Source organism: Salvelinus sp. IW2-2015, linkage group LG15, assembly GCF_002910315.2.
Source record: "Salvelinus sp. IW2-2015 linkage group LG15, ASM291031v2, whole genome shotgun sequence".
Lineage (NCBI taxonomy): Eukaryota > Metazoa > Chordata > Actinopteri > Salmoniformes > Salmonidae > Salvelinus > Salvelinus sp. IW2-2015.
The window spans coordinates 39,345,720-39,371,152 of NC_036855.1; the positions used below are offsets into that span (position 1 = coordinate 39,345,720).

General features: G+C 41.8%; 1 protein-coding gene across 1 annotated transcript in view; it reads right to left on the reverse strand.

Annotated features, from left to right (window-relative positions):
• The window catches only part of LOC111974376 (kinase suppressor of Ras 2-like), a 95,444-nt gene extending 71,079 nt beyond the window's left edge, over nt 1-24,365 (reverse strand). Inside the window, 2 exon segments of the mRNA XM_070446839.1 lie at nt 23,275-23,447; nt 24,343-24,365. Coding sequence (XP_070302940.1) covers nt 23,275-23,447; nt 24,343-24,365 — 196 coding nt within the window.
• Between the last annotated feature and the right edge of the window lie 1,068 nt (nt 24,366-25,433).

Below are 25,433 nucleotides of genomic sequence, written 5' to 3' on the forward strand. Positions count from 1 at the left end.
GTGAGCTGATTCATGGCTAGTCCAACATGACCTTCTGCTGGCTCACTGCATTTGTGATGCACATTGGGATGTTCCGGTGCACTCTTGTGCTGTTCAGGTTGAACTGGCACATTGCTTCTTCCAGACAATCATGTCCACCATCCTGGCTGTCTGCCCTGGAGTTGCCGTATATGTCAACTTGGTGACATTATGGTGTATGTAAGAACTGACGCTGGAGTAGAGAAACAGGTACGGCGAGTAAACATTTAATAAGGAACAGACATGGAACAAGGCAGGAACAGCGTCAGCACACGGGTAACACAATGACATACGACAATTAATCCTGAAGCAGGGACCAGAGCTTGGGAACAGACAGATATAGGGGAGGTAATGACACAGGTGATAGAGTCCAGGTGAGTCCAATAATTGCTGATGCGCGTGACGAGGGAAGGCAGGTGTGCGTAATGATGGTGACAGGAGTGCGTTATGCTGGGCAGCCTGGTGCCTTCGAGTGCCAGGGAGGGGGAGTGGGAGCAGGCGTGACAGTGTATGTGGAGGATGTAACCACATATGATGACAAGCGCATAAGGCAGGTGTTCACAACAATGAACCAACACAACCTGAAACTCAGTGGGTCTTCACATGTCATAGGAATTGCAGCTCTCCAATGGGAATGCCGTCCTGAATCTCCCAGTCTGTCCTGAGGGGTATACTAAGATCGAAGCTAGATCTGCTCAGGGTTTTCAAAAGCTAACCAGCTTCAGTTAGCTTCACATTACAGCTCAGGCTTCATCCGAACTACGACAGTGGATATTGCTGCCGCTAACTCTAGCAGGCTTGTAACTGCGTGTGCACGTGCACCTTTACTCCACACACAGAGATGCATACAAAGCTCTCCCCCGCCCTCCATTTGGCAAATCTGACCATCCTCCTTTTGATTCCTGCTTACAAGCAAAAACTAAAGCAGGAAGTACCAGTGACTCGCTCAATACGGATGTGGTCAGATGACGAGGATTCATCTAATGGCATTGAGGAGTATACCACCTCAGTCATCGGCTTCATAAATAAGTGCATTGACGACGTCGTCCCCACAGTTACCGTACGTACAGCTGAAGTCGGATGTTTACATACACTTAGGTTGGAGTCATTTAAACTCGTTTTTCAACCACTCCACAAAATTCTTGTTAACAAACTATAGTTTTGGCAAGTCGGTTATGACATCTACTTTGTGCATGACACAAGTCATTTTTCCAACAATTGTTTACAGACAGATTATTTCACTTATAATTCACTGTATCACAATTCCAGTGGGTCAGAAGTTTACATAGAGTAAGTTGACTGTGCCTATAAACAAGCTTGGAAAATTCAAGGCCTACCTTCAAACTCAGTGCCCCTTTGCTTGACATCATGGGAAAATCAAAAGAAATCAGCCAAGACCTCAGAAAAACAATTGTAGACCCCACAAGTCTGGTTCATCCTTGGGAGCAATTTCCAAACGCCTGAAGGTACCACGTTCATCTGTACAAACAATAGTACGCAAGTATAAACACCATGGGACCACGCAGCCGTCATACCGCTCAGGAAGGAGACGTGTTTCTGTCTCCTAGAGATGAACGTACTTTGGTGCAAAAAGTGCAAATCAATCCCAGAACAACAGCAAAGGACCTTGTGAAGATGCTGGAGGAACAGGTACAAAATTGTCTATATCCACAATAAAAGGAGTCCTATATCGACAAAACCTTTAAAGGCAGCTCAGCAAAGAAGATGGGACTGCTCCAAAACAGCCATAAAAAAGCCAGACTACGGTTTGCAACTGCACATGGGGACAAAGATCGTACTTTTTGGAGAAATGTCCTCTGGTCTGATGAAACAAAAATATAATGACAATCATTATGCTTGGAGTAAAAAGGGGGAGGCTTGCAAGCCGAAGAACCCCATCCCAATCATCAAGCATGGGGGTGGCAGCATCATGTTGTGGGGGTGCTTTGCTGCAGGAGGGAAAGGTGCACTTCAGAAAATAGATGGCATCATGAGGGAGGAAAATAATGTGGATATATTGAAGCAATATCTCAAGACATCAGTCAGGAAGTTAAAGCTTGGTCGCAAATGGATTAAATGTCAGGAATTGTGAAAAACTGAGTTTAAATGTATTAAGCTAAGGTGTATGTAAACTTCCGACTTCAACTGTACATATCCCAACCAGAAGCCATGGATTACAGGCAACATCCACATCGAACTAAAGGCTAGAGCTGCCGCTTTCAAGGAGCGGGACACTAATCCAGACGCTTATAAAAAATCCTGCTATTCCCTCAGACAAACCATCAAACAAGTAAAGCATCAATACAGGATTAAGATTGAATCCTACTACACCGGTTCTGACGCTCGTCGGATGGGGTAGGGCTTAAACTATTACAGACTACAAAGGGAAACCCAGACACGAGCTGCCCAGTGACGCGAGCCTACCAGACGAGCTAAATGCCTTTTATGCTCGCTTCGAGGCAAGCAACGCTGAAGCATGCACAAGAGCACCAGCTGCTCTGGATGACTGTGTGATAATGCTATCGGTAGCCGATATGAGCAAGACCTTTAAACAGGTCAACATTCACAAAACCGCGGGGCCAGATGGATTACCAGGACGTGTATGTGTTCAACCTCTCCCTGACCGAGTCTGTAATACCTACATGTTTCAAGCAGACCACCATAGTCCCTGTGCCCAAGGAAGCGAAGGTAACCTGTCTAAATGATTACCGCCCGTAGCACTCACATCGGTAGCCATGAAGTGCTTTGAAAGGCTGGTCATGGCTCACATCAATAGCATCCTCCCGGACACCCTAGACCCAATCCAATTCTCATACCGCCCCAACAGATCCAGAGATGACACAATCTCAATCGCACTCAACACTGCCCTTTCCCACCTGGACAAAAGGAACACCTATGTGAGAATGCTGTTCATAGACTACACCTCAGCGTTCAACACCATAGTGCCCACGAAGCTCATCAATAAGCTAAGGACACTGGGACTAAACACCTCCCTCTGCAACTGGATCCTGGACTTCCTGACGGGCCGCCCCCCAGGTGGCAAGGGTAGGCAACAACATGTTTGCCACGCTGATCTTCAACACTGGGGCTCCTCAGAGGTGTGTACTTAGTCCCCTCCTGTACACCCTGTTCACCCACGACTGCGTGGCCAAACACAACTCCAACACCATCATTAAGTTGCTGACGACACAACAGTGGAAGGCCTGATCACCGACAACAATGAGACAGCCTATAGGGAGGAGGTCAGAGACCTGGCAGTGTGGTGCCAGGCCAACAACCTCTCCCTCAATGTGAGCAAGACAAAGGAGCTGATCGTGGACTACAGAAAAAGCGGGCCGACGGGGCTGTAGTGGAGCGGGTCGAGAGTTTCAAGTTCCTTGATATCCACATCAGCAACGAACTATCATGGTCCAAACTAGAGGTCGACCGATTAATCGGAATGGCCGATTTAATTAGGGCCGATTTCAAGTTTTCATAACAATCGGTAATCAGCATTTTTGGTCACCGATTATGGCCGATTACATTGCACTCCACGAGGAGACTGCGTGGCAGGCTGACTACCTGTTATGCGAGTGCAGCAAGGAGCCAAGGTAAGGTGCTAGCTAACATTAAAATTATCTTATAAAAAACAATCAATCTTAACATAATCACTAGTTAACTACACATGGTTGATGATATTACTAGTTTATCTAGCTTGTCCTGCGTTGCATATAATCGATGCGGTGCCTGTTAATTTATCATTGAATCACAGCCTACTTCGCCAAACGGGTTATTTAACAAGCGCATTCACGAAAAAAGCACTGTCGTTGCACCAATGTGTACCTAACCATAAACATCAATGCCTTTCTTAAAATCAATACACAAGTATATATTTTTAAACCTGCATATTTAGTTAATATTGCTTGCTAACATGAATTTATTTTAACTAGGGAAATTGTGTCACTTCTCTTGCGTTCTGTGCAACAGAGTCAGGGTATATGCAGCAGTTTGGGCTGCCTGGCTCGTTGCGAACTGTGTGAAGACCATTTCTTCCCAACAAAGACAGCCAACTTTGCCAAACGGGGGATGATTTAACAAAAGCGCATTTGCGAGAAAAAAAATCACAATCGTTGCACGAATATACCTAACCATAAACATCAATGCCTTTCTTAAAATCAATACACAGAAGTATATTTTTTTAAACATGCATATTTAGTTAAAATAAATTCATGGTACTAGGCAATATTAAACTAGGGAAATTGTGTCACTTCTCTTGCGTTCTGTGCAACAGAGTCAGGGTATATGCAGCAGTTTGGGCCGCCTGGCTCGTTGCGAACTAAATTGCCAGAATTCTACATAATTAATTATGACATAACATTGAAGGTTGTGCAATGTAACAGCAATATTTAGACGTATGGATGCCACCCGTTAGATAAAATACGGAACGGTTCCGTATTTCACTGAAAGAATAAACGTTTTGTTTTCGAAATTATAGTTTCCGGATTTGACCTTTCCTGCTGGAGGGACTGGTGCACTTCACAAAATAGATGACATCATGGGGCAGGAAAATGATGTGGATATATTTTGATAGCGCAGTCTGACTGAGAGGTGGTAGGCAGCAGCAGGCTCTTAAGCATTCATTCAAACAGCACTTTCCTTTCGAGTGCCAGCAGCTCTTTGCAATGCTTCAAGCATTGCGCTGTTTATAACTTCTGTCACGTTCTGACCATAGTTCTTGTGTGTTTTGCTTGTTTTAGTGTTGGTCAGGACGTGAGCTGGGTGGGCATTCTATGTTGTGTGTCTAGTTTGTCTGTTTCTATGTTTGGCCTAATATGGTTCCCAATCAGAGGCAGGTGTTTTGTGTTGTCTCTGATTGGGAATCATATTTAGGTGACTTGTTGTGTGTTGGGATTTTGTGGGTGGTTGTTTCCTGTCTTTGTGTTTTCTCTGCACCAGATAGGGCTGTATCGGTTTGCCACATTTGTTATTTTGTATATTTGTAAGTGTTCACGTTTATTTCGTCTTAATTAAACATGTTGAGCACTGGCTACGCTGCGTGTTGGTCCGATCCCTGCTACACCTTCTCTTCTCTTGAAGAGGAGGAAGGCTGCCGTTACAACTTCAAGCCTATCAACTCCCGAGATAAGGCTGGAAATGCTAAAGTACCTATTAGAACATCCAATAGTCAAAGGTATATGAAATAGAAATGGTATAGAGAGAACTTCTTACCTAGGAATATTGATGACTCATGTTAAAAGGAACCACCAGCTTTCATATGTTCTCATGTTCTGAGCAAGGAACTTAAACGTTAGCTTTTTTACATTTTATTATTACAAATATATATATATAAAAATCGGCCGATTAATCGGTCCTCCAATAATCGCTATCGGTATCGGCGTTGAAAAATCATAATCGGTCGACCTCTAGTCCAAACACACCAAGACAGTCATGAAGAGGGCACGACCACACCTTTTCCCCCTCAGGAGATTGAAAAGATTTGACATGGGTCCACAGATCCTCAAAAAGTTATACAGCTGCACCATCGAGAGCATCCTGACCGGTTGCATCACTGCCTGGTATGGCAACTGCTTGGCATCTGACTGTAAATTGCTACAGAGGGTAGTGCGTATGGCCCAGTACATAACTGGGGCCAAGCTTTCTGCCATCCAGGACCTATATACTAGGCGGTGTCAGAGGAAAGCCCCAAAAATTGTCAGACACTCTAGTCACCCAAGTCATAGACTGTTTTCTCTTGGTACCGGAGCACCAAGTCTAGGACCAAAAGGCTCCTTAACAGCTTCTACACCCAAGCCATAAGACTGCTAAACAATTAATCAAATGGCCACCAGATTATTTACATTGACATCCACCCCCCTCCATTTGTTTTGTACACTGCTGCTACTCGCTGTTTATTGTCTATGCATAGTCACTTCACCCCTACCTACATGTACAAATTACTTCGACTAACCTGTACGCCAGCACATTGACTCGGTACCGGTACCCCCTGTATTTAGCCTCGTTATTTTTATTTTGTTGTTATAATTTTTTTTACTTTAGTTTATTTGGTAAATATTTTCTTAACTCTTTCTTGAACTGCACTGTTGGTTAAGTGCTTGTAAGTAAGCATTTCACGGTAAGGTCTACACTTGTTGTATTCGGCGCATGTGACAAATAAAGTTTGAATTTATTTGAAATAGGCTTGTTGAAATGCCGTCTTTATTTTATTTCTTATCGTTAATGCCATCGTTGGTGTGCTTATCAATGCACAAGCACTTTTTCCCCCACTCCTATCGATAAAATAAATGTATTAAGTAATACACAAATTTTACTATGTGTGAAGTTTCAAAAGATTCTGTCACTATTAAATGTTCAATGTGATGGGTATTTTAACGTACATTTTTTTTACACACACAAACATTTGATTAATAAAACACACGGAATTACCAAAGGTATGCGGACACCTGCTTGTCGAACATCTCATTCCAAAATCATGGGTATTAAAATGGATTTGGTCCCCTCTTTGCTGCTATAATAGCCTCCACTCTTCTGGGAAGGCTTTCTACTATATGTTGGAACATTGCTGCCGGGACTTGCTTCCATTCAGCCACAAAAGCATTAGTGAGGTTGGGCACTAATGTTGGGCGATTAGGTCTGGCTTGCTGTCTGGGCTCTGTGCAGACCAGTCAAGTTCTTCCTCACCGATCTCGACAAACCATTTCTGTATGGACCTCGCTTTGTGCACGGGGGCATTGTCATGCTGAAACAGGAAAGGGCCTTCCACAAACTGTTGCCACAAAGTTGGAAACACAGAATCGTCTAGAATTTTTTTCATTTTTTTCCATTTGACCTTTATTTAACTAGGCAAGTCAGTTAAGAACAAATTCTTATTTTCAATGACGGCCTAGGAACAGTGGGTTAACTGCCTTGTTCAGGGACAGAACGGCATATTTTTACCTTGTAAGCTCGGGGATTCGATCATTGTATGGTGTAGCGTTAAGATTTCCCTTCACTGGAACTAAGGGGCCTAGTCCGAATCATGAAAAACAGGCCCGGACCATTATTCCTCCTCCACCAAACTTTACAGTTGACACTATGCATTCGGGCAGGTAGCGTTTTCCTGGCATCCGCCAAACCCAGATTGGTGAAGCGTGATTCATCACACCAGAGAACGCATTTCCACTGCTCCAGAGTGCAATGGCGGCGAGCTTTACACCACTTTAGCCGACGTTTGGCATTGCGCATGGTGATCTTAGGCTTGTGTGCGGCTGCTCGGTCATGGGAACCCATTTTATGAAGCTCCCGACGAACAGTTCTTGTGCTGACGTTGCTTCCAGAGGCAGTTTGGAAATCGGTAATGATTGTTGCAACCAAGGACAGACGCTTCAGCACTTGGCGGTCCCGTTCTGTGAGCTTGTGTGGCCTACCACTTCACGGCTGAGCCGTTGTTGCTCCTTGACGTTTCCACTTCACAATAACAGCACTTACAGTTGACTGGGGCAGCTCTAGCAGGGCAGAAATCTGACAAACTGACTTGTTGGAGAGGTGGCATCCTATGACTGTGCCATGTTGAAAAACTGAGCTCTTCATTAAGGCCATTCTACTGCCAGTTTCATCTATGGAGATTGCATGGCTGTGTGTTCGATTTTATACACCTGTCAGCAATGGGTGTGGCTGAAATAACCAAATCCACTAATTTGAAGCGGTGTCCACATACTTTTGTATATACAGTATATATGGAAAGAATTCAACCCCTTAACTTTTTCCACATATTTTACGTTACAGCCTTATTCGAAAATGTATTAAATAAAATATAATTTGCATCAATCTACACATAATAACCCATATTAAATGTATTACAAATAAAAAACAGAAATACCTTAAGTATTCAGACCCTTTGCTATGAGACTCGAAATTGAGCTCAGGTGCATCCTGTTTCCATTGATCATCCTTGAGATGTTTCTACAACTTGATTGGAGTCCACCTGTGGTAAATTCAATTGATTGGACATGATTTGGAAAGGCACATACCTGTCTATATAAGGTCCCACAGTTGACAGTGCATGTCAGAGCAAAAACCATGCCATGAGGTCGATGGAATTGTCCGTAGAGCTCCGAGACAGGATTTTGTCGAGGCACAGATCTGGGGAAGGGTACAAAAAATGTCTGCAGAATTGAAGGTCCCCAAGAACACAGCGGCCTCCATCATTCTTAAATGGAAGAAGTTTGGAACCACTAAGACCCTTCCTAGAGCTGGCCGTCTGGCCAAACTGAGCAATCGGGGAAGAAGGGCCTTGGTCAGGGAGGTCGACCAAGAACCCTAAGAAGAATCGAGGCTGTAATTGCTGCCAAAGGTGCTGCAACAAAGTACTGTTGAAACACTTGGGATGTGGGATGACTCTTGCATTGGTCTGAGAAACTGTGCAATAATGTCAACATCCTTTTAAGGACATAATGCCATCTATGACAAATAGGATGGTCAGACTTCAACAAAGATGCTGTATGTCATTGTGTATGGTGGCTGGGGATTAACTGTAATATAGTGGCCTTTGTGCACCATGCTTGACCAGCTCCACCTCCGTTGCAACCCCTTTACTGTAAATTCAAAGCCCAGGGATCATATTCAAATGTACAGTATGTGTCTGGACTACGTCCCTCAAAACGCTTCTTAGTCATATAGTTTAGGACCTATCCTCTAAGTAACCTCTAGTTAACCTGAGGTCACCGTCAGCTGTTCTGTCACTCTCCTTATCTCCTGCTGGACCTGCCCCAGACCGTTATCACAGCCTACCACCCACAGTTCCAATCTGTTGGTGTTTTTTTCATTAGTTCACTGTTGATATAGTCCCAATTTTTTTTGCATGTCAGCAGTCAAGTTCTCAAAATATTGGACTTTCAAGAAGCAGTGTCGCTGGCCACATCATCATCGGCCAAATTATCATCCTACCCAACTTCCAAAGGAATATGAAGGAATATGTTGGACAAGCTGGTCAGGCCCCAAAACCATAACCACCACTGGCTACTTTGTATCCTCGACCTGTTAGGACACACTCATGTCCTGGTCACCTCAAAGACTGTATCAACTTAGCACACTTCATTTCAGTGGGGAAAAGAGGGAAAAGGCTTGCGCTGACTGTTGTAGTTACGCTACTATGTGCTTGTGTCGTGAAAGGCTTGTTCTTATATTTGGCTGAAATGCCCATTGTTGATATGCTGTAAGTGTGTGAATGAGATTTAAACATGAACAAACATTGAAAAGTTATTTGGCTATTCAAGCACAACAGAGGCATGGCAGTACCACTTATATTCCTAGATATACCGTACCAAGATAGTGCTGTTTCGGTCATGAAATTTTGTCAGCCGGTAACTGTCATGTAAATAACTGCTATTCTCACGTTAATTGAATGGTAATTAACATAAATACACTTGGCATCTCTGGGCTACCATGCATAGCCTACAAGCCACTGATGCGGACCTTTGGAACATCTACATTTTAAAAAGTCTAATAATTCCATTTAATATAGCCTGCACCTTCACAATAAATCCTTTATTTATTTTAGGCAGGTCTAAAGAAACATGACATGAAGAAAATGTAGCCTTTATTTCAGAAGAACAGAATAGCATATTCTGAGTCGTCCTTATGTTAGACCCTGATCTGGCTATGCCATATGACTGTGGGCTACACTAGTTCATTAAGCAGACAAGATGTACTTCTAATTACTGTACTTCTAATTACCGTGGCATTATTTTATATTATTTTCTAGTAAGAAGAATAAGGTTGATACAATAGCTGATATTTTTCCCAAACGATTTCCCGAGGGAGTGAGCACGTGCGGCTATTCTGTGTTGAGCGTTTAATAAAGTGATTATTTGAAACATGTCCTCCTAAATGATTAATTTATAGTTATTCATGCAACTTTAGTTGTGATATAAACCTTAGAATGTATTAGAAATCAAAACATATATCCTAAGACTGCATGATGCAACTAACGATGATGAAGAAAAAGTTGCATTAAAGGCATGTGCTGTGCTCGGTTTCTTGTGCAGGCTGCACACATTTCATCAATCTCTAACACACAATTTAACAAGCACTTGATAATATTCTCACCTATCAGACTCTTCTCAATTTAATCTGGTCTTTACGTACGTACAGCCTACTAATATACTATATGTGTAGAATTAATTTTGAGTTAGAAAAAAAGCATGTAATCCATAGGCTGCACTCGAATAGCGAATGGAGGAAGCGTTTTGCACGTTTACATTTTTAATACAGTGCCTTCAGAAAGTATTCACACCCCTTGACTTTTTCTACATTTAGTGGTGTTACAAATAGTGATTTAAATGTATTTAATTGTCTTTTTTTTATCCACACAAAATACTCAAAGTGGAAGATATATACACAACCGGACTAAAGTTTTAGAACACCTACTTATTCTTAATTTTTTTAAAAAATTTCTACATTGTAGAATAATAGTGAAGACATCAAAACTATTAAATAATACATATGGAATCATGTAGTGACCAAAAAAGTGTTAAACAAATCAAAATATATTTTATATTTGAGATTCTTCAAATAGCCACCCTTTGCCTTAATGAGAGCTTTGCACACTCTTAGCATTCTCTCAAACAGCTTCATGAGGTAGTCACCTGGAATGTATTTCAATTAATAGGTGTGCCTTGTTAAAAGTTCATTTGTGGATTTTTCCCCCTTAATGCGTTTGAGACAATTAGATTCGATTAGATTCAACTGTATTGTCATTGTACAAGTACAGTACAACAAAATGCAGTTAGCATCTTACCAGAAGTGCAAATGAAAGAGTACAAACAATGTCCAAGTGAAACAATTAAGTACAATGTATGCTATTAAGTGGGATGTATAACTGTGCAATGAAGGCAAATGGCAAGTACAAATGGCAAGTCTAAATATGCAATGAAGGCAAATTGAAAGTGCAAGGAGGCATGCAACTGAAATACAGGGATAGCAGCAATGAGGTTACCGAGGTAAACATGTACATCTGAATAATGTCCTTAATCAGACTTTGCAAAGCAATATCAGAGTCCAGTAGTACCGTGAAGAGTGCAAAGAGAGTAATGCAAAATGGTCCCTCAGAGGCAGTACTAAGTGGTGGGCGGGTGGGTATGGCTAGTGCCGTGTCACAGAGTTCAGCAGGGTTACAGTAGCTTGAAAGAAACTGTTCTTGAGCCTGCTAGTGCGGGAACGTAGAGACCTGTACCGCCTGCCTGATGGTAGGAGGGCAAACAGTTTGTGGCATGGATGTGAAGGGTCCTTGATGATGAGGCGCGCCCTACGCAGACACTGCTTGCGCTGGAGGTCTACGATGACAGGGAGCTGGGGACCAGTGATGTGCTGGGCGGTTTTCACCACCCGTTGCAGGGCCTTACGGTCGGCGACGGAGCATCCGCCAAACCACACTGTGGCGCAGTTAGTCAGAATTCTCTCGATCGTGCGGCGGGAAAAGTTCACCAGGATCTTGGGAGAAAGGCGGGCCTTCTTCAGTCTCCTCAAAAAGTACAGGCGCTGCTGCACCTTTTTGACCAGGGTTGAGGTGTTAACCAGTTGTGTTGTGACAGGGTAGGGGGGTATACAGAAGATAGCCCTATTTTGTAAAAGACCAAGTACATATTATGGCAAGAACAGCTCAAATAAGCAAATAGAAACGACAGTCCATCATTACTTTAAAGACATGAAGATCAGTCAATATGGAAATTTTCAAGAACTCTGAAAGTTTCTTCAAGTGCAGTCACAAAAACCATCAAGCGCTATGATGAAACTGGATCTCATGAGGACCGCCACAGGAAAGGAAACCCCAGAGTTACCTCTGCTGCAGTTCATTCGAGCCTCAGAAATTGCAGCTCAAATAAATGCTTCACAGAGTTCAAGTAACCGACACATCTCAACATCAACTGTTCAGAGGAGACTGCGTGAATCAGGCCTTCATGGTCAAATTGCCTCAAAGAAACCACTACTAAAGGACACCAATAATAAGAAGAGACTTTCTTGGGCCAAGAAACACGAGCAATGGAAATTCGACTGGTGGAAATCTGTCCTTTTGTCAGGAGTCCAAATTTGAGATTTTTGGTTCCAACAAGACACGGTGTGGGTGAACGGATGATCTCTGCATGTGTATTTCCCACTGTAAAGCATGGAGGAGAGGTTATGGTGTGGGGGTGCTGTCCTGGTGACACTGTCTGTGATTTATTTAGAATTCAAGGCACGCTTAACCAGCATGGCTACCACAGAATTCTGCAGCGATACGCCATCCCATCTGGTTTGCATTTAATGGGACTATCATTTGTTTTTCAACAGGACAATGACCCAACACACCTCCAGGCTGTGTAAGGGCTATTTGACCAAGAAGGAAAGTGATGGAGTGCTGCATCAGATGACCTGGCATCCACAATCTCCCGACCTCAACCAAATTGAGAGAATTTGGGATGAGTCGGACCGCAGAGTGAAGGAAAAGCAGCCAAGAAGTACTCAGCATATGTGGGAACTCCTTCAAGACTGTTGGAAAAGCATTCCTGATGAAGCTGGTTGAGAGAATGCCGAGGAAAGCTGTCATCAAGGCAAAGGGTGGCTATTTGAAAAATCGCACCTTTTATAACACTTTTTTGGTTACTACATGATTCCATATGTGTTATTTCAGAGTTTTGATGTTTTCACTATTATTCACTATTATTATGTAGAAAATAGTAAAAATAAAGGAAAACCCTTGAATGAGTAGGTGTTCTAAAACTTTTGACCGGTAGTGTATATTCTTTTACGATTAATGAAAAATAAAACACTAATATATCTTGATTAAATAAGTATTTAACCCCCTGATACAATACATGTTAGAATCCCCTTTGGCAGCGATTACAGCTGTGAGTATTTTGGGTTAAATCTGTAAGAGATTTGCACACCTGGATTGTACAATATTTTCCCATTTATTATTTTTCAAACTCTTCAAGCTGTGTCAAATTGGTTGTTGATCATTGCTAGACAGCCATTTTCAGGTCTTGCCATAGACTTTCAAGCCGATTTAAACCAAAACTGTAACTAGTCCACTCAGGAACATTCAATGTCGTCTTGGTAAGAACTTCCAGTGTATATTTGGCAAGGTGTTTTAGGTTATTGTCCTACTAAAATGTGAATTTGTGTCCCAGTGTCTGTTGGAAAGCCAGGTTAACCAGGATTTCCTCTACGATTTTGCCTGTGCTTAGCTTCATCTCGTTTCTTTTTATCCTGTAAAAATCCCCAGTATTTGCTGATGTCAAGCAGCCACCACCATGCTTGAAAATATGAACAGTGGTACTCAGTGATATATTGTATTGCCCCAAACATAATGCTTTGTATTCAGGACAAAAAGTGAATGTCTTTGCCAGATCTTTTGTGATATTACTTTTAGTGTAAACAGGATGCATGTTTTGAAATATTTTTATTCTTTACAGACTTCCTTCTTTTCACTCTGTCATTTAGGTTAGTACAGGGGCGCTGTCACGTATACTCCTTCTCCGCCCTCTAGGTCATCAGGCCGCTGATTATCCCACACACCTGTCACCATTGTCTTGCGCACCTGCGCCTCATGACACTCACCTGGACTCCATCACCTTCTTGATTATCTTCCCTATATCTGTCCCTCCCCTTGGTTCTTTCCTCAGGTGTTATTGACTCTGTTTTCATGTCGGTGCGTTGTTTGTGTTTTGTGTTCATTATTTATTTTATTTATTAAAACACTCACTCCCTGAACTTGCTTCCCGACTCTCAGCGGACTCGTTACAGGTGCAACTTTCACTGGGGATGGGAGGGACATGACGCCCCAGTTTTATCACTGCACTGTGATACAAAAAGCGGCTATTGTGTGCTTTAGGACCATGCAAACACCTCAGAGCGGTCGGATAGGCTGTTTGGCAGTTTCAGCCAGCTGGATTTAGGACCGCGCGGACACCACAGTGCGTGCGAACAGAGTCAGATGTTGTCTGTGTGTGTTGTGATTTTTTTCTCAGAGTTGTCAAAGCAAGCAGAGCAGAAACTGGCTACTCTTTATTTGACTGATGAAGCTGGCACGGTAACTGCTGTCACGATCGTCATGGGAAGAAGGGGTAGGTGTTCATTCTATTTATTTATTTAATGAACACCGACAACAATAAAACAAATACGAACGTGACATTCTGCAGGGCAAAATAACAACCAATGCAAAAATAAGATCCCACAAATGAAGGAGGGAAAAAAGGACTGCCTAAGTATGATTCCCAATCAGAGACAACGATGGACAGCTGCCTCTGATTGGGAACCACACTCGGCCAAAAACAAAGAAACAGATAACATAGAATGCCCACCCCAAATCACACCAAATAGAGAAATAAAACGGCTCTCTAAGGTCAGGGCGTGACAACTGCTGTTTGACTTAGCAGAAAAAAAGTATTAATTCCTAGCTAGCTAGCTCACTAAATTGAACTATTCTCTTTGCCTCGATCACACTAGACCAGAATCAAACATTGAAACCAGCAGCCGATATTGAAGAACGATTGTCACGACTTCCGCCGAAGTCGGTCCCTTTCCTTGTTCGGGCGGTGTTCGGCGGTCGACGTCACCGATCTTCTAGCCATCACTGATCCATTTTTCATTTTCCATTGGTTTTGTCTTGTCTTCCATCACACCTGGTGCCAATCCTATCAATTACATGTTGTGTATTTAACCCTCTGTTTCCCCTCATGTCCTTGTCGGTGATTGTTTGTTGTATGTATTGGTGCAAGTTAGTTTCTGGTGTGCGACGGGTTTTGCACCCTCTTATTTTATTTTGTATATTTTGGTTTCCGGAGTTTTTGAATATTTATTAAACTGATCCGTTTATACCAAGTTCACTCTCCTGCGCCTGACTTCCCTGCCACCAGCACGCACCCATTACACCGATATTCTGACGTTTTTTGACAGCGCAATGTGAGTTTTTATTAGTGTCAGTATAGCAATGTAACGTTATTGATGTCAGTTTCTCAAAGTAATTCCCTACTTTTCACAATGACACGGTATAAACAGCTACATGTTTCACTGTCATGGTGCACAGTCAGTGCACAACACTATGCTCGTCATGTCTTAGCAGAATCAGATGGTGACGGGTATCCCAGCAGGGTCTCCCAGCAGGGATATTAAGTTCCATCTTGAGTTGATTGGTAGGCTACAGTTAAGAGATCTGGGAATAATGGTCATTTCAATTACTGAAGCATTGATTCTGTTCTTGCATAATATAATGTATAAATGTACACCAAGGTAATTCTTTGTCATGCCTCATCTGAGCAGGATCAGATGGTGTCAGGGGTCTCAGCAGGGTCAGGCAGCAAGTAAAGACCAGTCTGTGACCGCTGACGTGACATTTTTCAGATGCAACACTTTATTCTCTCTGTGCAGTAAACACTGGACAAACCAGAAACACTTCAAAGATCGAAACTATGTTATGGCAGTCAGACAAACCTCTAAAGTTGTGAGGAAAACCTGGGAGACACTATTGATGATGATGAATGGATACAGATGTAAGACCATCCAGCTCCAGCTCAGCCCAAGCTATTTTCTGTCCTGGCACTCCAATGGTGGAATCAGCTTCCCCCTAAAGCTAGGACAGCAGAGTACCTGCCCAACTTTTGAAAACATCTGAAATCCTACCTCTTCAAACAGTATCTTAAATAATCCTCCTCCTCATCTCGATCCCCCCCGCCCCCAAAAAAAGTTTTACAAAAAAGTATAAATACTTTCTATGCCTGTGATACGTGGTTGTCCCACCTAGCTATTTTAAGATGAACTGTAAGTCGCTCTGGATAAGTGACAAATGTTTTAATGTTTTAATAGAACATACCTATATACCAGTGAAACTGAATAGCATGCACTCAGGAATGTAATTCCTCTAATGGAGTTGTAAAACACAAAAGGGGACATATTTGCATATGTTATGATCTTGTGAAGGCTGGATGAATTCTGGCATGTCTATAGATTCTCCCTTCTCCCTGTTTTTGATTGCTTGGAAATGTTGATACTGGAGACTGTTATAAGAAGAAACTGTGTAACCATAGCATTTGTAGCGGCTAAGAAATGCATTACCATTAATTGGGAGGTTGGTTATCCTCCCACAATGTCAAAATGGACAGCAGAAATGTCAAGTTATGTATCGCTAGATTTGATTTATTACAAGATGAAGGGTATACTGTGCAACATTCATAGGGTCTAGGTGCCTTATATGGAATACTGTATGACAAAAGGGGTCTGTCTTGAAAACATTATATTTTTGGGGGTCAAGCAGTCACAAATGTTTTTATTTTTTTATGCCACACGAGACACCTGTTGGATTTGTGCCTGTTTCAGTGGATTCAATATATTATTATTACAGTCATTTACCGTTCTTATTGTCGGAGTGGACATGTGTTTTGCAGAACTCACAACCTATGCTACACCTGATTACGCATATAAAAGAATGACTCGTCTACCTGGCCTGCACGCAATTGTAGGCCTATAAATGTGCCCATTTGGGGATGTCTGATATTATTTCTGATTGTCTTAACTCACCACCACTAATGAGCTGTGGAGCTTCTCAAAGTATTTTTTCTTCACCTCAAACAGCAACTAAACAAAGTCTGTTTTTAGAATCAATTGAGAATGACAATAGTTCCTCAAAATATTTGAACAATATTTACAGTTCGCCCCTTTTCGATTACCACTCGGCATAAAAGGGGAAAATGTAATGCTCTGATCCAGTGGAAACATAAAATACCTGATTACTTCTTATCCCTTACACAAATAGCCTACAGCTGTGTCTGTCCCGAGCTCACTGGCACAGGAAACTCTGAGGGCCCAGAATATTTTATATAATGTTTCAAGTTTGCTAGTGTGAGTTTCTGGGCGACCCAGTTGACAGTTGATACAATGTTTCGAGTTTGTTGCAGACAGGCCATGCGGAGCCAATGTGATTTATAGGATATTTATTTTCATCAGGATATTTTCTGCCTGCAGGCTGCAATGTTTTTATGTTGGCTTTATGTAGACTAATTGTACATAGTTGGTAATGGCAATAAAAGTTACTTTTAGATTTGTATAATTTTTTATTTTATTTAGATAGAACCACAGACAATGATTTTAAGATACAAAGACTATTTTAAATTAAACTGTTCCACAAAAATGTGCATATGAAAAACATAACTGGCACGCAGATTGGTAGAAATGGTAAGATAAATTGGCACTCCAAACGGAAAAGGTTGCCGATCGCTGGTGTAGCCTGTTACCGGCAATTTCAGGAGCTTAACGGCAGAATCTGCGAAGGCAAGCAGCAGCGGGAGAAAAAGGTTCAAACAGTTTTTTTTCTCTGGCTCCCTCGAATCATTTGTGTGTCTTAATTATTTTATTCAAACAGCATGTTTAAAGCATCACACAAGTTCAGTACATATAGTTGATTTTAGTAAAACACATAGGGTGTGTCTATATATGGAAAAATGCATGTTTAAAAATGTTGACCAATCGATTGGTCAAAAGAAAAGACCACCCTTGGTCGACTAAGATTTTTTTCCATCAGCTACAGCTCTAGTAGAAATGCAGGAAATTTGCTTTAGATGCCTCAAAAAAATTGAAGGAGGACCCCCAGACCCCCTGCCAGGTTATGTCCCCCCCCACTTCTAAAACCAAAGTTGCGCCCCTGGTTTAGTATAGATACACAAGGCAAGGCAGAGCTTAACATGACCACGCCCGAGTAGGGTACAGCTGTAGGGGTACTCACATTACTCCTATGTTAAATTGCCTACCTTACTCATAATCTGACAACGGCTGTATTCTTTTTTTTTATCATTCTATAAACATTTCGGAAATGCTTGGTTGGTCATTCTTAACATTCTTCCATGCCGTCTTAATCAACAAACGACATCATACCTAAAAACATTTGAATTCTAAACGTAAAAATGTTAGGATGAACACATGGAACTTACGTCACGATCATCAGCCAAAGACACGATTCCAACAGACTTTATTAATTAGCTAGCTAACCCTCCTTTTACGACGCTGATAAGCTGTTGCGTACTGTTCTGTTTGAACAATGTTAGGAGAAAAATACTACCAAATTAAGTTTCATCAACTGCCCAAGGACCAGGTTAACATCATGGTTTCAGGCTTTTACGCCGTGACTTTAGCTACAGTTGGAAGTCTGACGTTTTCATACACCTTAGCCAAATACATTTAAACTCAGTTTTTCACCATTCCTGACATTTAATCCTCGTAAAAATTCCCTGTCTTAGGTCAGTTAGGATCACCACTTTATTTTAAGAATGTAAAATGTCAGAATAATAGTGGAGAGAATGATTTATTTCAGCTTTTATTTCTTTCATCACATTCCCAGTGGGTCAGAAGTTTACATACACTCAATTAGTATTTGCTAGCATTGCCTTTAAATTGTTTAACTTGGGTCAAACATTTCAGGTAGCCTTCCACAAGCTTCCCACAATAAGATGGGTCAATTTTGGCCCATTCCTCCTGACAGAGCTGATGTAACTGAGTCAGGTTTGTAGGCCTCCTTGCTCGCACACGCTTTTTCAGTGCTGCCCACAAATTTTCTATAGGATTGAGGTCAGGGCTTTGTGATGGCCACTCCAACACCTTGACTTTGTTGTCCTTAAGCCATTTTGCCACAACTTTGGAAGTATGCTTGGGGTCATTGTCCATTTGGAAGACCCATTTGTGACCAAGCTTTAACTTCCTGACTGATGTCTTGAGATGTTGCTTCAATATATCCACATACTTTTCCATCCTCAAGATGCCATCTGTTTTGTGAAGTGCACCAGTCCCTCCTGCACAAAAGCACCCCCACAACATGATGCTGCCACCCCTGTGCTTCACGGTTGGGATGGTGTTCTTCGGCTTGCAAGCATCCCCCTTTTTCCTCCAAACATAACAATGGTCATTATGGCCAAACAATTCTATTTTTGTTTCATCAGACCTGAGGACATTTCTCCAAAATGTACAATCTTTGTCCCCATATGCAATTGCAAACCGTAGTCTGGCTTTTTTATGGCGGTTTTGGAGCAGTGGCTTTGAGCGGCCATTCAGGTTATGTCGATATAGGACTCGTTTTATTGTGGATATAGATACTTTGTACCTGTTTCCTCCAGCATCTTCACAAGGTCCTTTACTGTTGTTCTGGGATTGATTTGCATTTCTCACACCAAAGTACGTTCATCTCTAGGAGACAGAACACAGTCAGTCTCCTTCCTGAGCGGTATGACGGCTGCGTGGTCCCATGGTGTTTATACTTGCGTACTATTATTTGTACAGATGAACGTGGTACCTTCAGGCGTTTGGAAATTGCTCCCAAGGATGAACCAGACTTTTTGAGATCTTGGCTGATTTCTTTTGATTTCCCCATGATGTCAAACAAAGAGGCAATGAGTTTAAAGGTAGACCTTGAAATACATCCACAAGGTACACCTCCAATTGACTCAAATTATGTAAATTAGCTTTTCAGAAGCTTCTAAAGCCATGACATAATTTCCTGGAATTTTCCAAGCTGTTTAAAGGCACAGTCAACTTAGTGTATGTAAACTTCTGACCCACTGGAATTGTGATACAGTGAATTATAAGTGAAATAATCTATCTGTAAACAATTGTTGGAAAAATTACTTGTGTCATGCACAAAGTAGATGTCCTAACCGACTTGCCAAAACTATAGTTTGTTAACAAGAAATTTGTGGAATGGTTGAAAAACGAGTTTTAATAACTCCAACCTAAGTCTATGTAAACTTCCGACTTCAACTGTATGTGTATTGCTCAAAGCTTGCTACTTAGCTTATAAGAAGGACTAGTGAGCTGTATCCATCCAAATAACAACTATAATATTCTTCTGCATTTGGATATTTCTGCAAACCTGGAGATTCCACCAAGTAGGTGTAGATATTGCCATAGGATACTTGGGCCATTTGGTAGGGTTGTCTGCACAGCTGGTCGCTGGCAAGTTGAAAGGACATATAGGCAAGCCAAGAATAATCAAATTTCTAAATATGTACCTCGACCATTCAGAGACAGGCAAAGACTGGAAGAAGTTACACGACATATTTAAGACTAGCGAATTAGATTGAGATGAACTTCTCTCGCTAGCCAGCTAGATGTCAACTAACCGGCAAAAAAGCTAGGGGTAAACAAACAGTGACGTAAGTATAATGGGATAGCTTTACTAGCTTTACTGTCAGTGTTGGCCAGTCGTGTAAAAATGTAGTGTCAGAATAAGCATCATGCAAATCATTTGTTGTTGTGACAGCCAAGTATGTTAATAACGACACGTGAGCCTGCTGAAAATTTTTATTTATTGAAACTACAAAAAAGTGTCAGTTTGCTGAGGATGCCATGAAAGTTTGGCTAAATACATGGGAGTAATGCGAGTACCTTATTGCTGTACCCTACTGGGGGGCATGGTCACATTAAGCCACGCCGAGCCGTGTGTATCTATTGTGGAGTAACAACAATATTTGAGATCCATCCTTAGTTTTCTCCTATCACAGCCATTAAACTGTGTAACTTTAAAAAAAATCCCCTTTGGCCTCATGGTGAAATCCCTGAGCGGTTTCCTTCTTCTCTGGCAACTGAGTTAGGAAGGACGCTTGTATCTTTGTAGTGACTGAGTGTATTGAAAACCCATCCAAAGCATAATTAATAACTTCACCATGCTCAAAGGGATATTCAATGTTTGCATTTTTGGGGGAAAACCTCCCTGGTCTTTGTGGTTGAACTTGTGCTTGAAATTACTACTCGGCTGAGGGACCTTACAGATAATTGTATGTGTGGGGTACAGAGATGGGGTAAACATTTAAAAAATCATGTTAAACACTATTATTGCACACAGTGTGTCCATGCAACCTGTAATGTGACTTGTTCAATAAAATGTGCTGAAATGTATCCTGAACATATTTTGACATGCCATAACAAAGGGGTTGAATAGTTATTGACAAGACATTTAAGCTTACATTTTTTTAAATTAATTTGTAAACATTTCTACAAACAAAATTCCACTTTGACATTGTGAGGTATTGTGTGTAGATCAGTGGCACACAATCTCAATTTAATCCATTTTAAATTCAGTCTGTAACACAATTTTTTGGGGAAAAAGTCAAGGGGTGTGAATACTTTCTGAAGGCCCTTTATGCCAGATAGGCTACACCGGTTGTAAAGCGGATTTATCTGCTAAATTTTAAGAACTAAGCAATAAATATAGCAGCAGGAGAAAGCTGGGATCCTCTTTTAAAAAGTATCCACCCAAAACTCTGTTTTCACATTCGATTGCTTATTGACTGGGCTTATAAGAACACGTTTCACTTGGCTCTATTGGCTATGCATGGGCTCTGCAACCCTGTCCTAGGCCTATAGGCTACGCTTAGAGTTATATACAATCGCCACAACATTAAAAAAAACTGCATGTATTTTCATCAGGCAGAACCATAACGCACTGAATGACAGAACATTTGACTTAGAAAGTAGTCGATTAATCAGTTACCAAAAAGCCAAGCTTACATTCATCTTAAATATACATAGTTGATATTTACCACCTATTGTATCTCTGTGTTTACAGGTCTATATTTCCATGATGCATTAAGATATTCTAATTATTGTTGTGTATGATGGGCAGACAACTGACTACTTGTATTCCACATTTTAGCAATATGTTGGGTTACATCCCCCCTCTAGCCAGGCATTATTCTGCATTTTCTTGTTAAGGGGGTTTGTAACAATATCTATCAATGTAATCACTTTTTCAGTAAAATATCATAAATGGGAGACATTAGGGGAGTGAAAAACATGGTTGTGTTTTGTTGTACCTCGGGTAGGGGTATCCCAATTGTTTGGAGGCATTGCCACTAGTGTACGTCCGTCTGTCTGTGTACGGATGCACTCTGCGGCCCAACAGCAAATCAGCGCCAAGTGATTCACATGCATAATAGAAAGATATACACTGAGTGTACAAAACATTAGGAACACTTTCCCTTTTTGCCCTCAGAACAGACTCAATTCGTCAGGGCATGGACTCTATAAGGTGTCAAAAGTGTTCCACAGGGATGCTGGTCCATGTTGACTCCAATGCTTCCCACAGTTGTGTCAAATTGGCTGGCTGTTGTTTGGGTGGTGGACCATTCTTGATACATAGGGGAAACTGTTGAGCGTGAAAAACCAAGCAGTGTTGCAGTTCTTGACACACTCAAACCGGTGCACCTGGCAACTACTACCATATGTTCAAAGGCGCTTAAATCTTTTGTCTTGCCCATTCACCCCCTGAATGGCACACATACACAATCCATGTCTCAATTCTCTCAAGGCTTAAAAATCATTCTTTATCCAGTCTCCTCCCCTTCATCTACACTGATTGAAGTGGATTTAACAAGTGACATCAATAAGGGATCATAGCTTTCACCTGGATTCACCTGGTCAGTCTATGTCATAGAAAGAGCAGGTGTTCCTAATGTGTTGTACACTCAGTGTATGTGATCGTACACAAATGTAAGCAAGGTTTGAAATTATTATGTTTTAGTCAAATATTGTATCTGTTTGGGCTTTTTGGGGTCAATTTGCAGTCTACAAATTATTTGTAATTATGTTTCGGCCCCCAGACCATCCGCTCAAGAAAAAATTGGCCCACGGCTGAATCTAGTTGATGATCCCTGCTCTAAACCCATTCAGGTCCCCTATCGACGGCCATATTTCACTCCTGTTCCCGACACCCCTGTCCCTGCCTCCGTCATTCTCAGTCTCCTCGCATCGTCTTCCTCTCACTCTCTTTCTCCGTACCGCTCAGGCGCTAATGGCTTCCGGTGGGGGCACTAAGAAGGCAACAGCCAATAAGGTGGCTGTATGCGCTGACACGGTACCTCTGGGTATCCTAGGATACATGTATGTGATCTGGGAAGGATTAGTCTTCGTCTATGTGTATAATCTCACTGAGAGAGAGAGAGAGCGAGAGAGAGAGCGAGAAAGAGAGAGAGAGAGAGCAGTCACTGGGTTTAGGGCTGAATATAGAGAGAGACTGTGAATGGGAAGTGGAGGTTTTGTGTTAAGTATGGCTAAGACACTAAACTATATTATGTGGTACTACCATAGAGTTACCATAAAACTGGACACAGACAACGGTCATATGACACTTGAACAGATAAGAGAGTGGACAAACTGTGAAGTCAATACAGTCGTATAATGCCTGAAACTTATGATTTAGGAAAGCTGTCTGCATACCTGGGTATCATAACTTGTTAGTCACCAAGGTAGTCTAGAAAGGGCACTTACTTGCATCGGAGTGGACGGGGGGAGTGGAGGGGATGAAGGTGGGGAAGAAGAAGGAACGGAGTGAGCGATGGTCAGAGGAGTGGAGGGGTGAGCGTTGGGTAGGGAGGTTCTCACAGCTCCCCACACTGCTGTTGATCTTCAGGTGCTGAGGCTTGGACTTCTTCTGCTTCACTCTGAAACACACGCACACACAGCAGAATGGTTATACTACCATTAGACTGTTATGAATTGTTATAAACTACAGTTAAAGAGTTTATACTGCAAGTATACAGTTAGAAAACAGTTATAGACTTCTATTATACAGTTAAGTGTCCGGTATATTTATAGGTCTTATACAATAGATATACTGTTATTAAACAGCTATAATCTACAGTAATAAAGCTCTTATAGCGGTCTTATACTGTAATAAAAGGGTTATTAACTACAATTAAAGATTTATACTTAAACGATACACATATTTATATGTAAATAATAATAATATATTATACCGTTAAAATGCTCTTATAATACAATTTCTTATACAACTTATAAAGTACAGTTATAAAACCATAGCCATTAGTTGAAAGATACAGTAGAACATGGCAAGGGTTATCCAGAGTAAAAAAAAGTCATATTTTACTTTGAAAATGGGGAAAATCAAACAACTTGAGACATCTCAGATATCCTGAGAAATTATATCACTTGTGTTAAACTTTCAACATTAATCATCACTCTTCCTGAAGCCTCAGTCTCCCCCCACAGAAATGCCAGGGGGAAGAGGCAGTTAGGTAATACCTAGTACACAACCCACCAATTAACCCTAAGGCCTGACAGACAACAACAACAACAACAGCAAACATGGCTGCCACCCAACGGGAGTGACTCATCGAGAGAGAGAGAGAGAGAGAGAGAGAGAGAGAGAGAGAGTGCACCGAGAGAGACAAAGACAAAGGGGATGGATGGCTCTTCAAGACACAGGCTGTAAAACTAGGCTAGGTATGGGCTCTGCCACCTAACCAGTCCATAATGGGTGTACACACCCCCAGAGTGGCCCAGAGCAGTGGCCCTTCAGCCTCTTTCAAGCCTCACTGAGGGGTGCTTGTGTAACCCATCAAAAACGAGACATGAACACTCATCACACATGTATCACTCAGTTCCCCTTGACACTGCTAATGATGAGCCTGCAGTGGCACCTGGGGGACTGGGGTGGTGGTGGGGGGCAGATATATATATATATATATATATATATATATATATATATATATATATATWGTATATGAGAGAGAGAGAGAGAGAGAGAGAATACAAGAGGGATGCCAGGGGAGAGAGTATACAAGAGGGATGCAGGGAGAGAGGTGATGAGGGGCTGAGAGACAGAGAGACAGAGAGAGAGAGAGAGTATACAAGAGGGATGCCGGGAGAGAGAGAGAGAGTATACAAGAGGGATGCAGGGAGAGAGAGAGGAAACAAAAGAGTGAGGAAGTACCGTAGTGGGAGACAGACAGAGATGGACAGATGGAGTGAGACTGCTCATTTGGACTGCAGTCAGTTTCTGGTTGGTATTAAAGCCTGCAAGACTTCCTCAATCACTGACGCACAAGTCACACAATTAGACCTTTTAAGCAGTCCTTCGACACATCATCACAATCACTCTCCTGCAATAAGGAAGCTCCCTGCAGGTTATCCCTTTCTCACTCAAGCCTTGTTTGGCAATAATGCTAAAACCACATTATGCCATTCAAATCTAATTTGGCCCATTCATCTCTCCTTGTGTCTATAGATGAACCTCCAGTGATGGATAGATTATTTGCAGAGGGGGAAAGAGGTAGAGAGAGACAGAGAGTGGATGGGGAGGACAGGTGTCAAGTAAGATGTGCATAATTGTACCCTGTTGCTCAGATCAGCAGCATGGCAATCTGTTCAGTCATTGTGTCACTACTACAGTGAGGGAAAAAAGTATTTGATCCCCTGCTGATTTTGTACGTTTGCCCACTGACAAAGAAATGATCAGTCTATAATTTTAATGGTAGGTTTATTTGAACAGTGAGAGACAGAATATCAACAAAAAAATCCAGAAAAACGCATGTCAAAAATTTTATAAATTGATTTGCATTTTAATGAGGGAAATAAGTATTTGACCCCTCTGCAAAACATGACTTAGTACTTGGTGGCAAAACCCT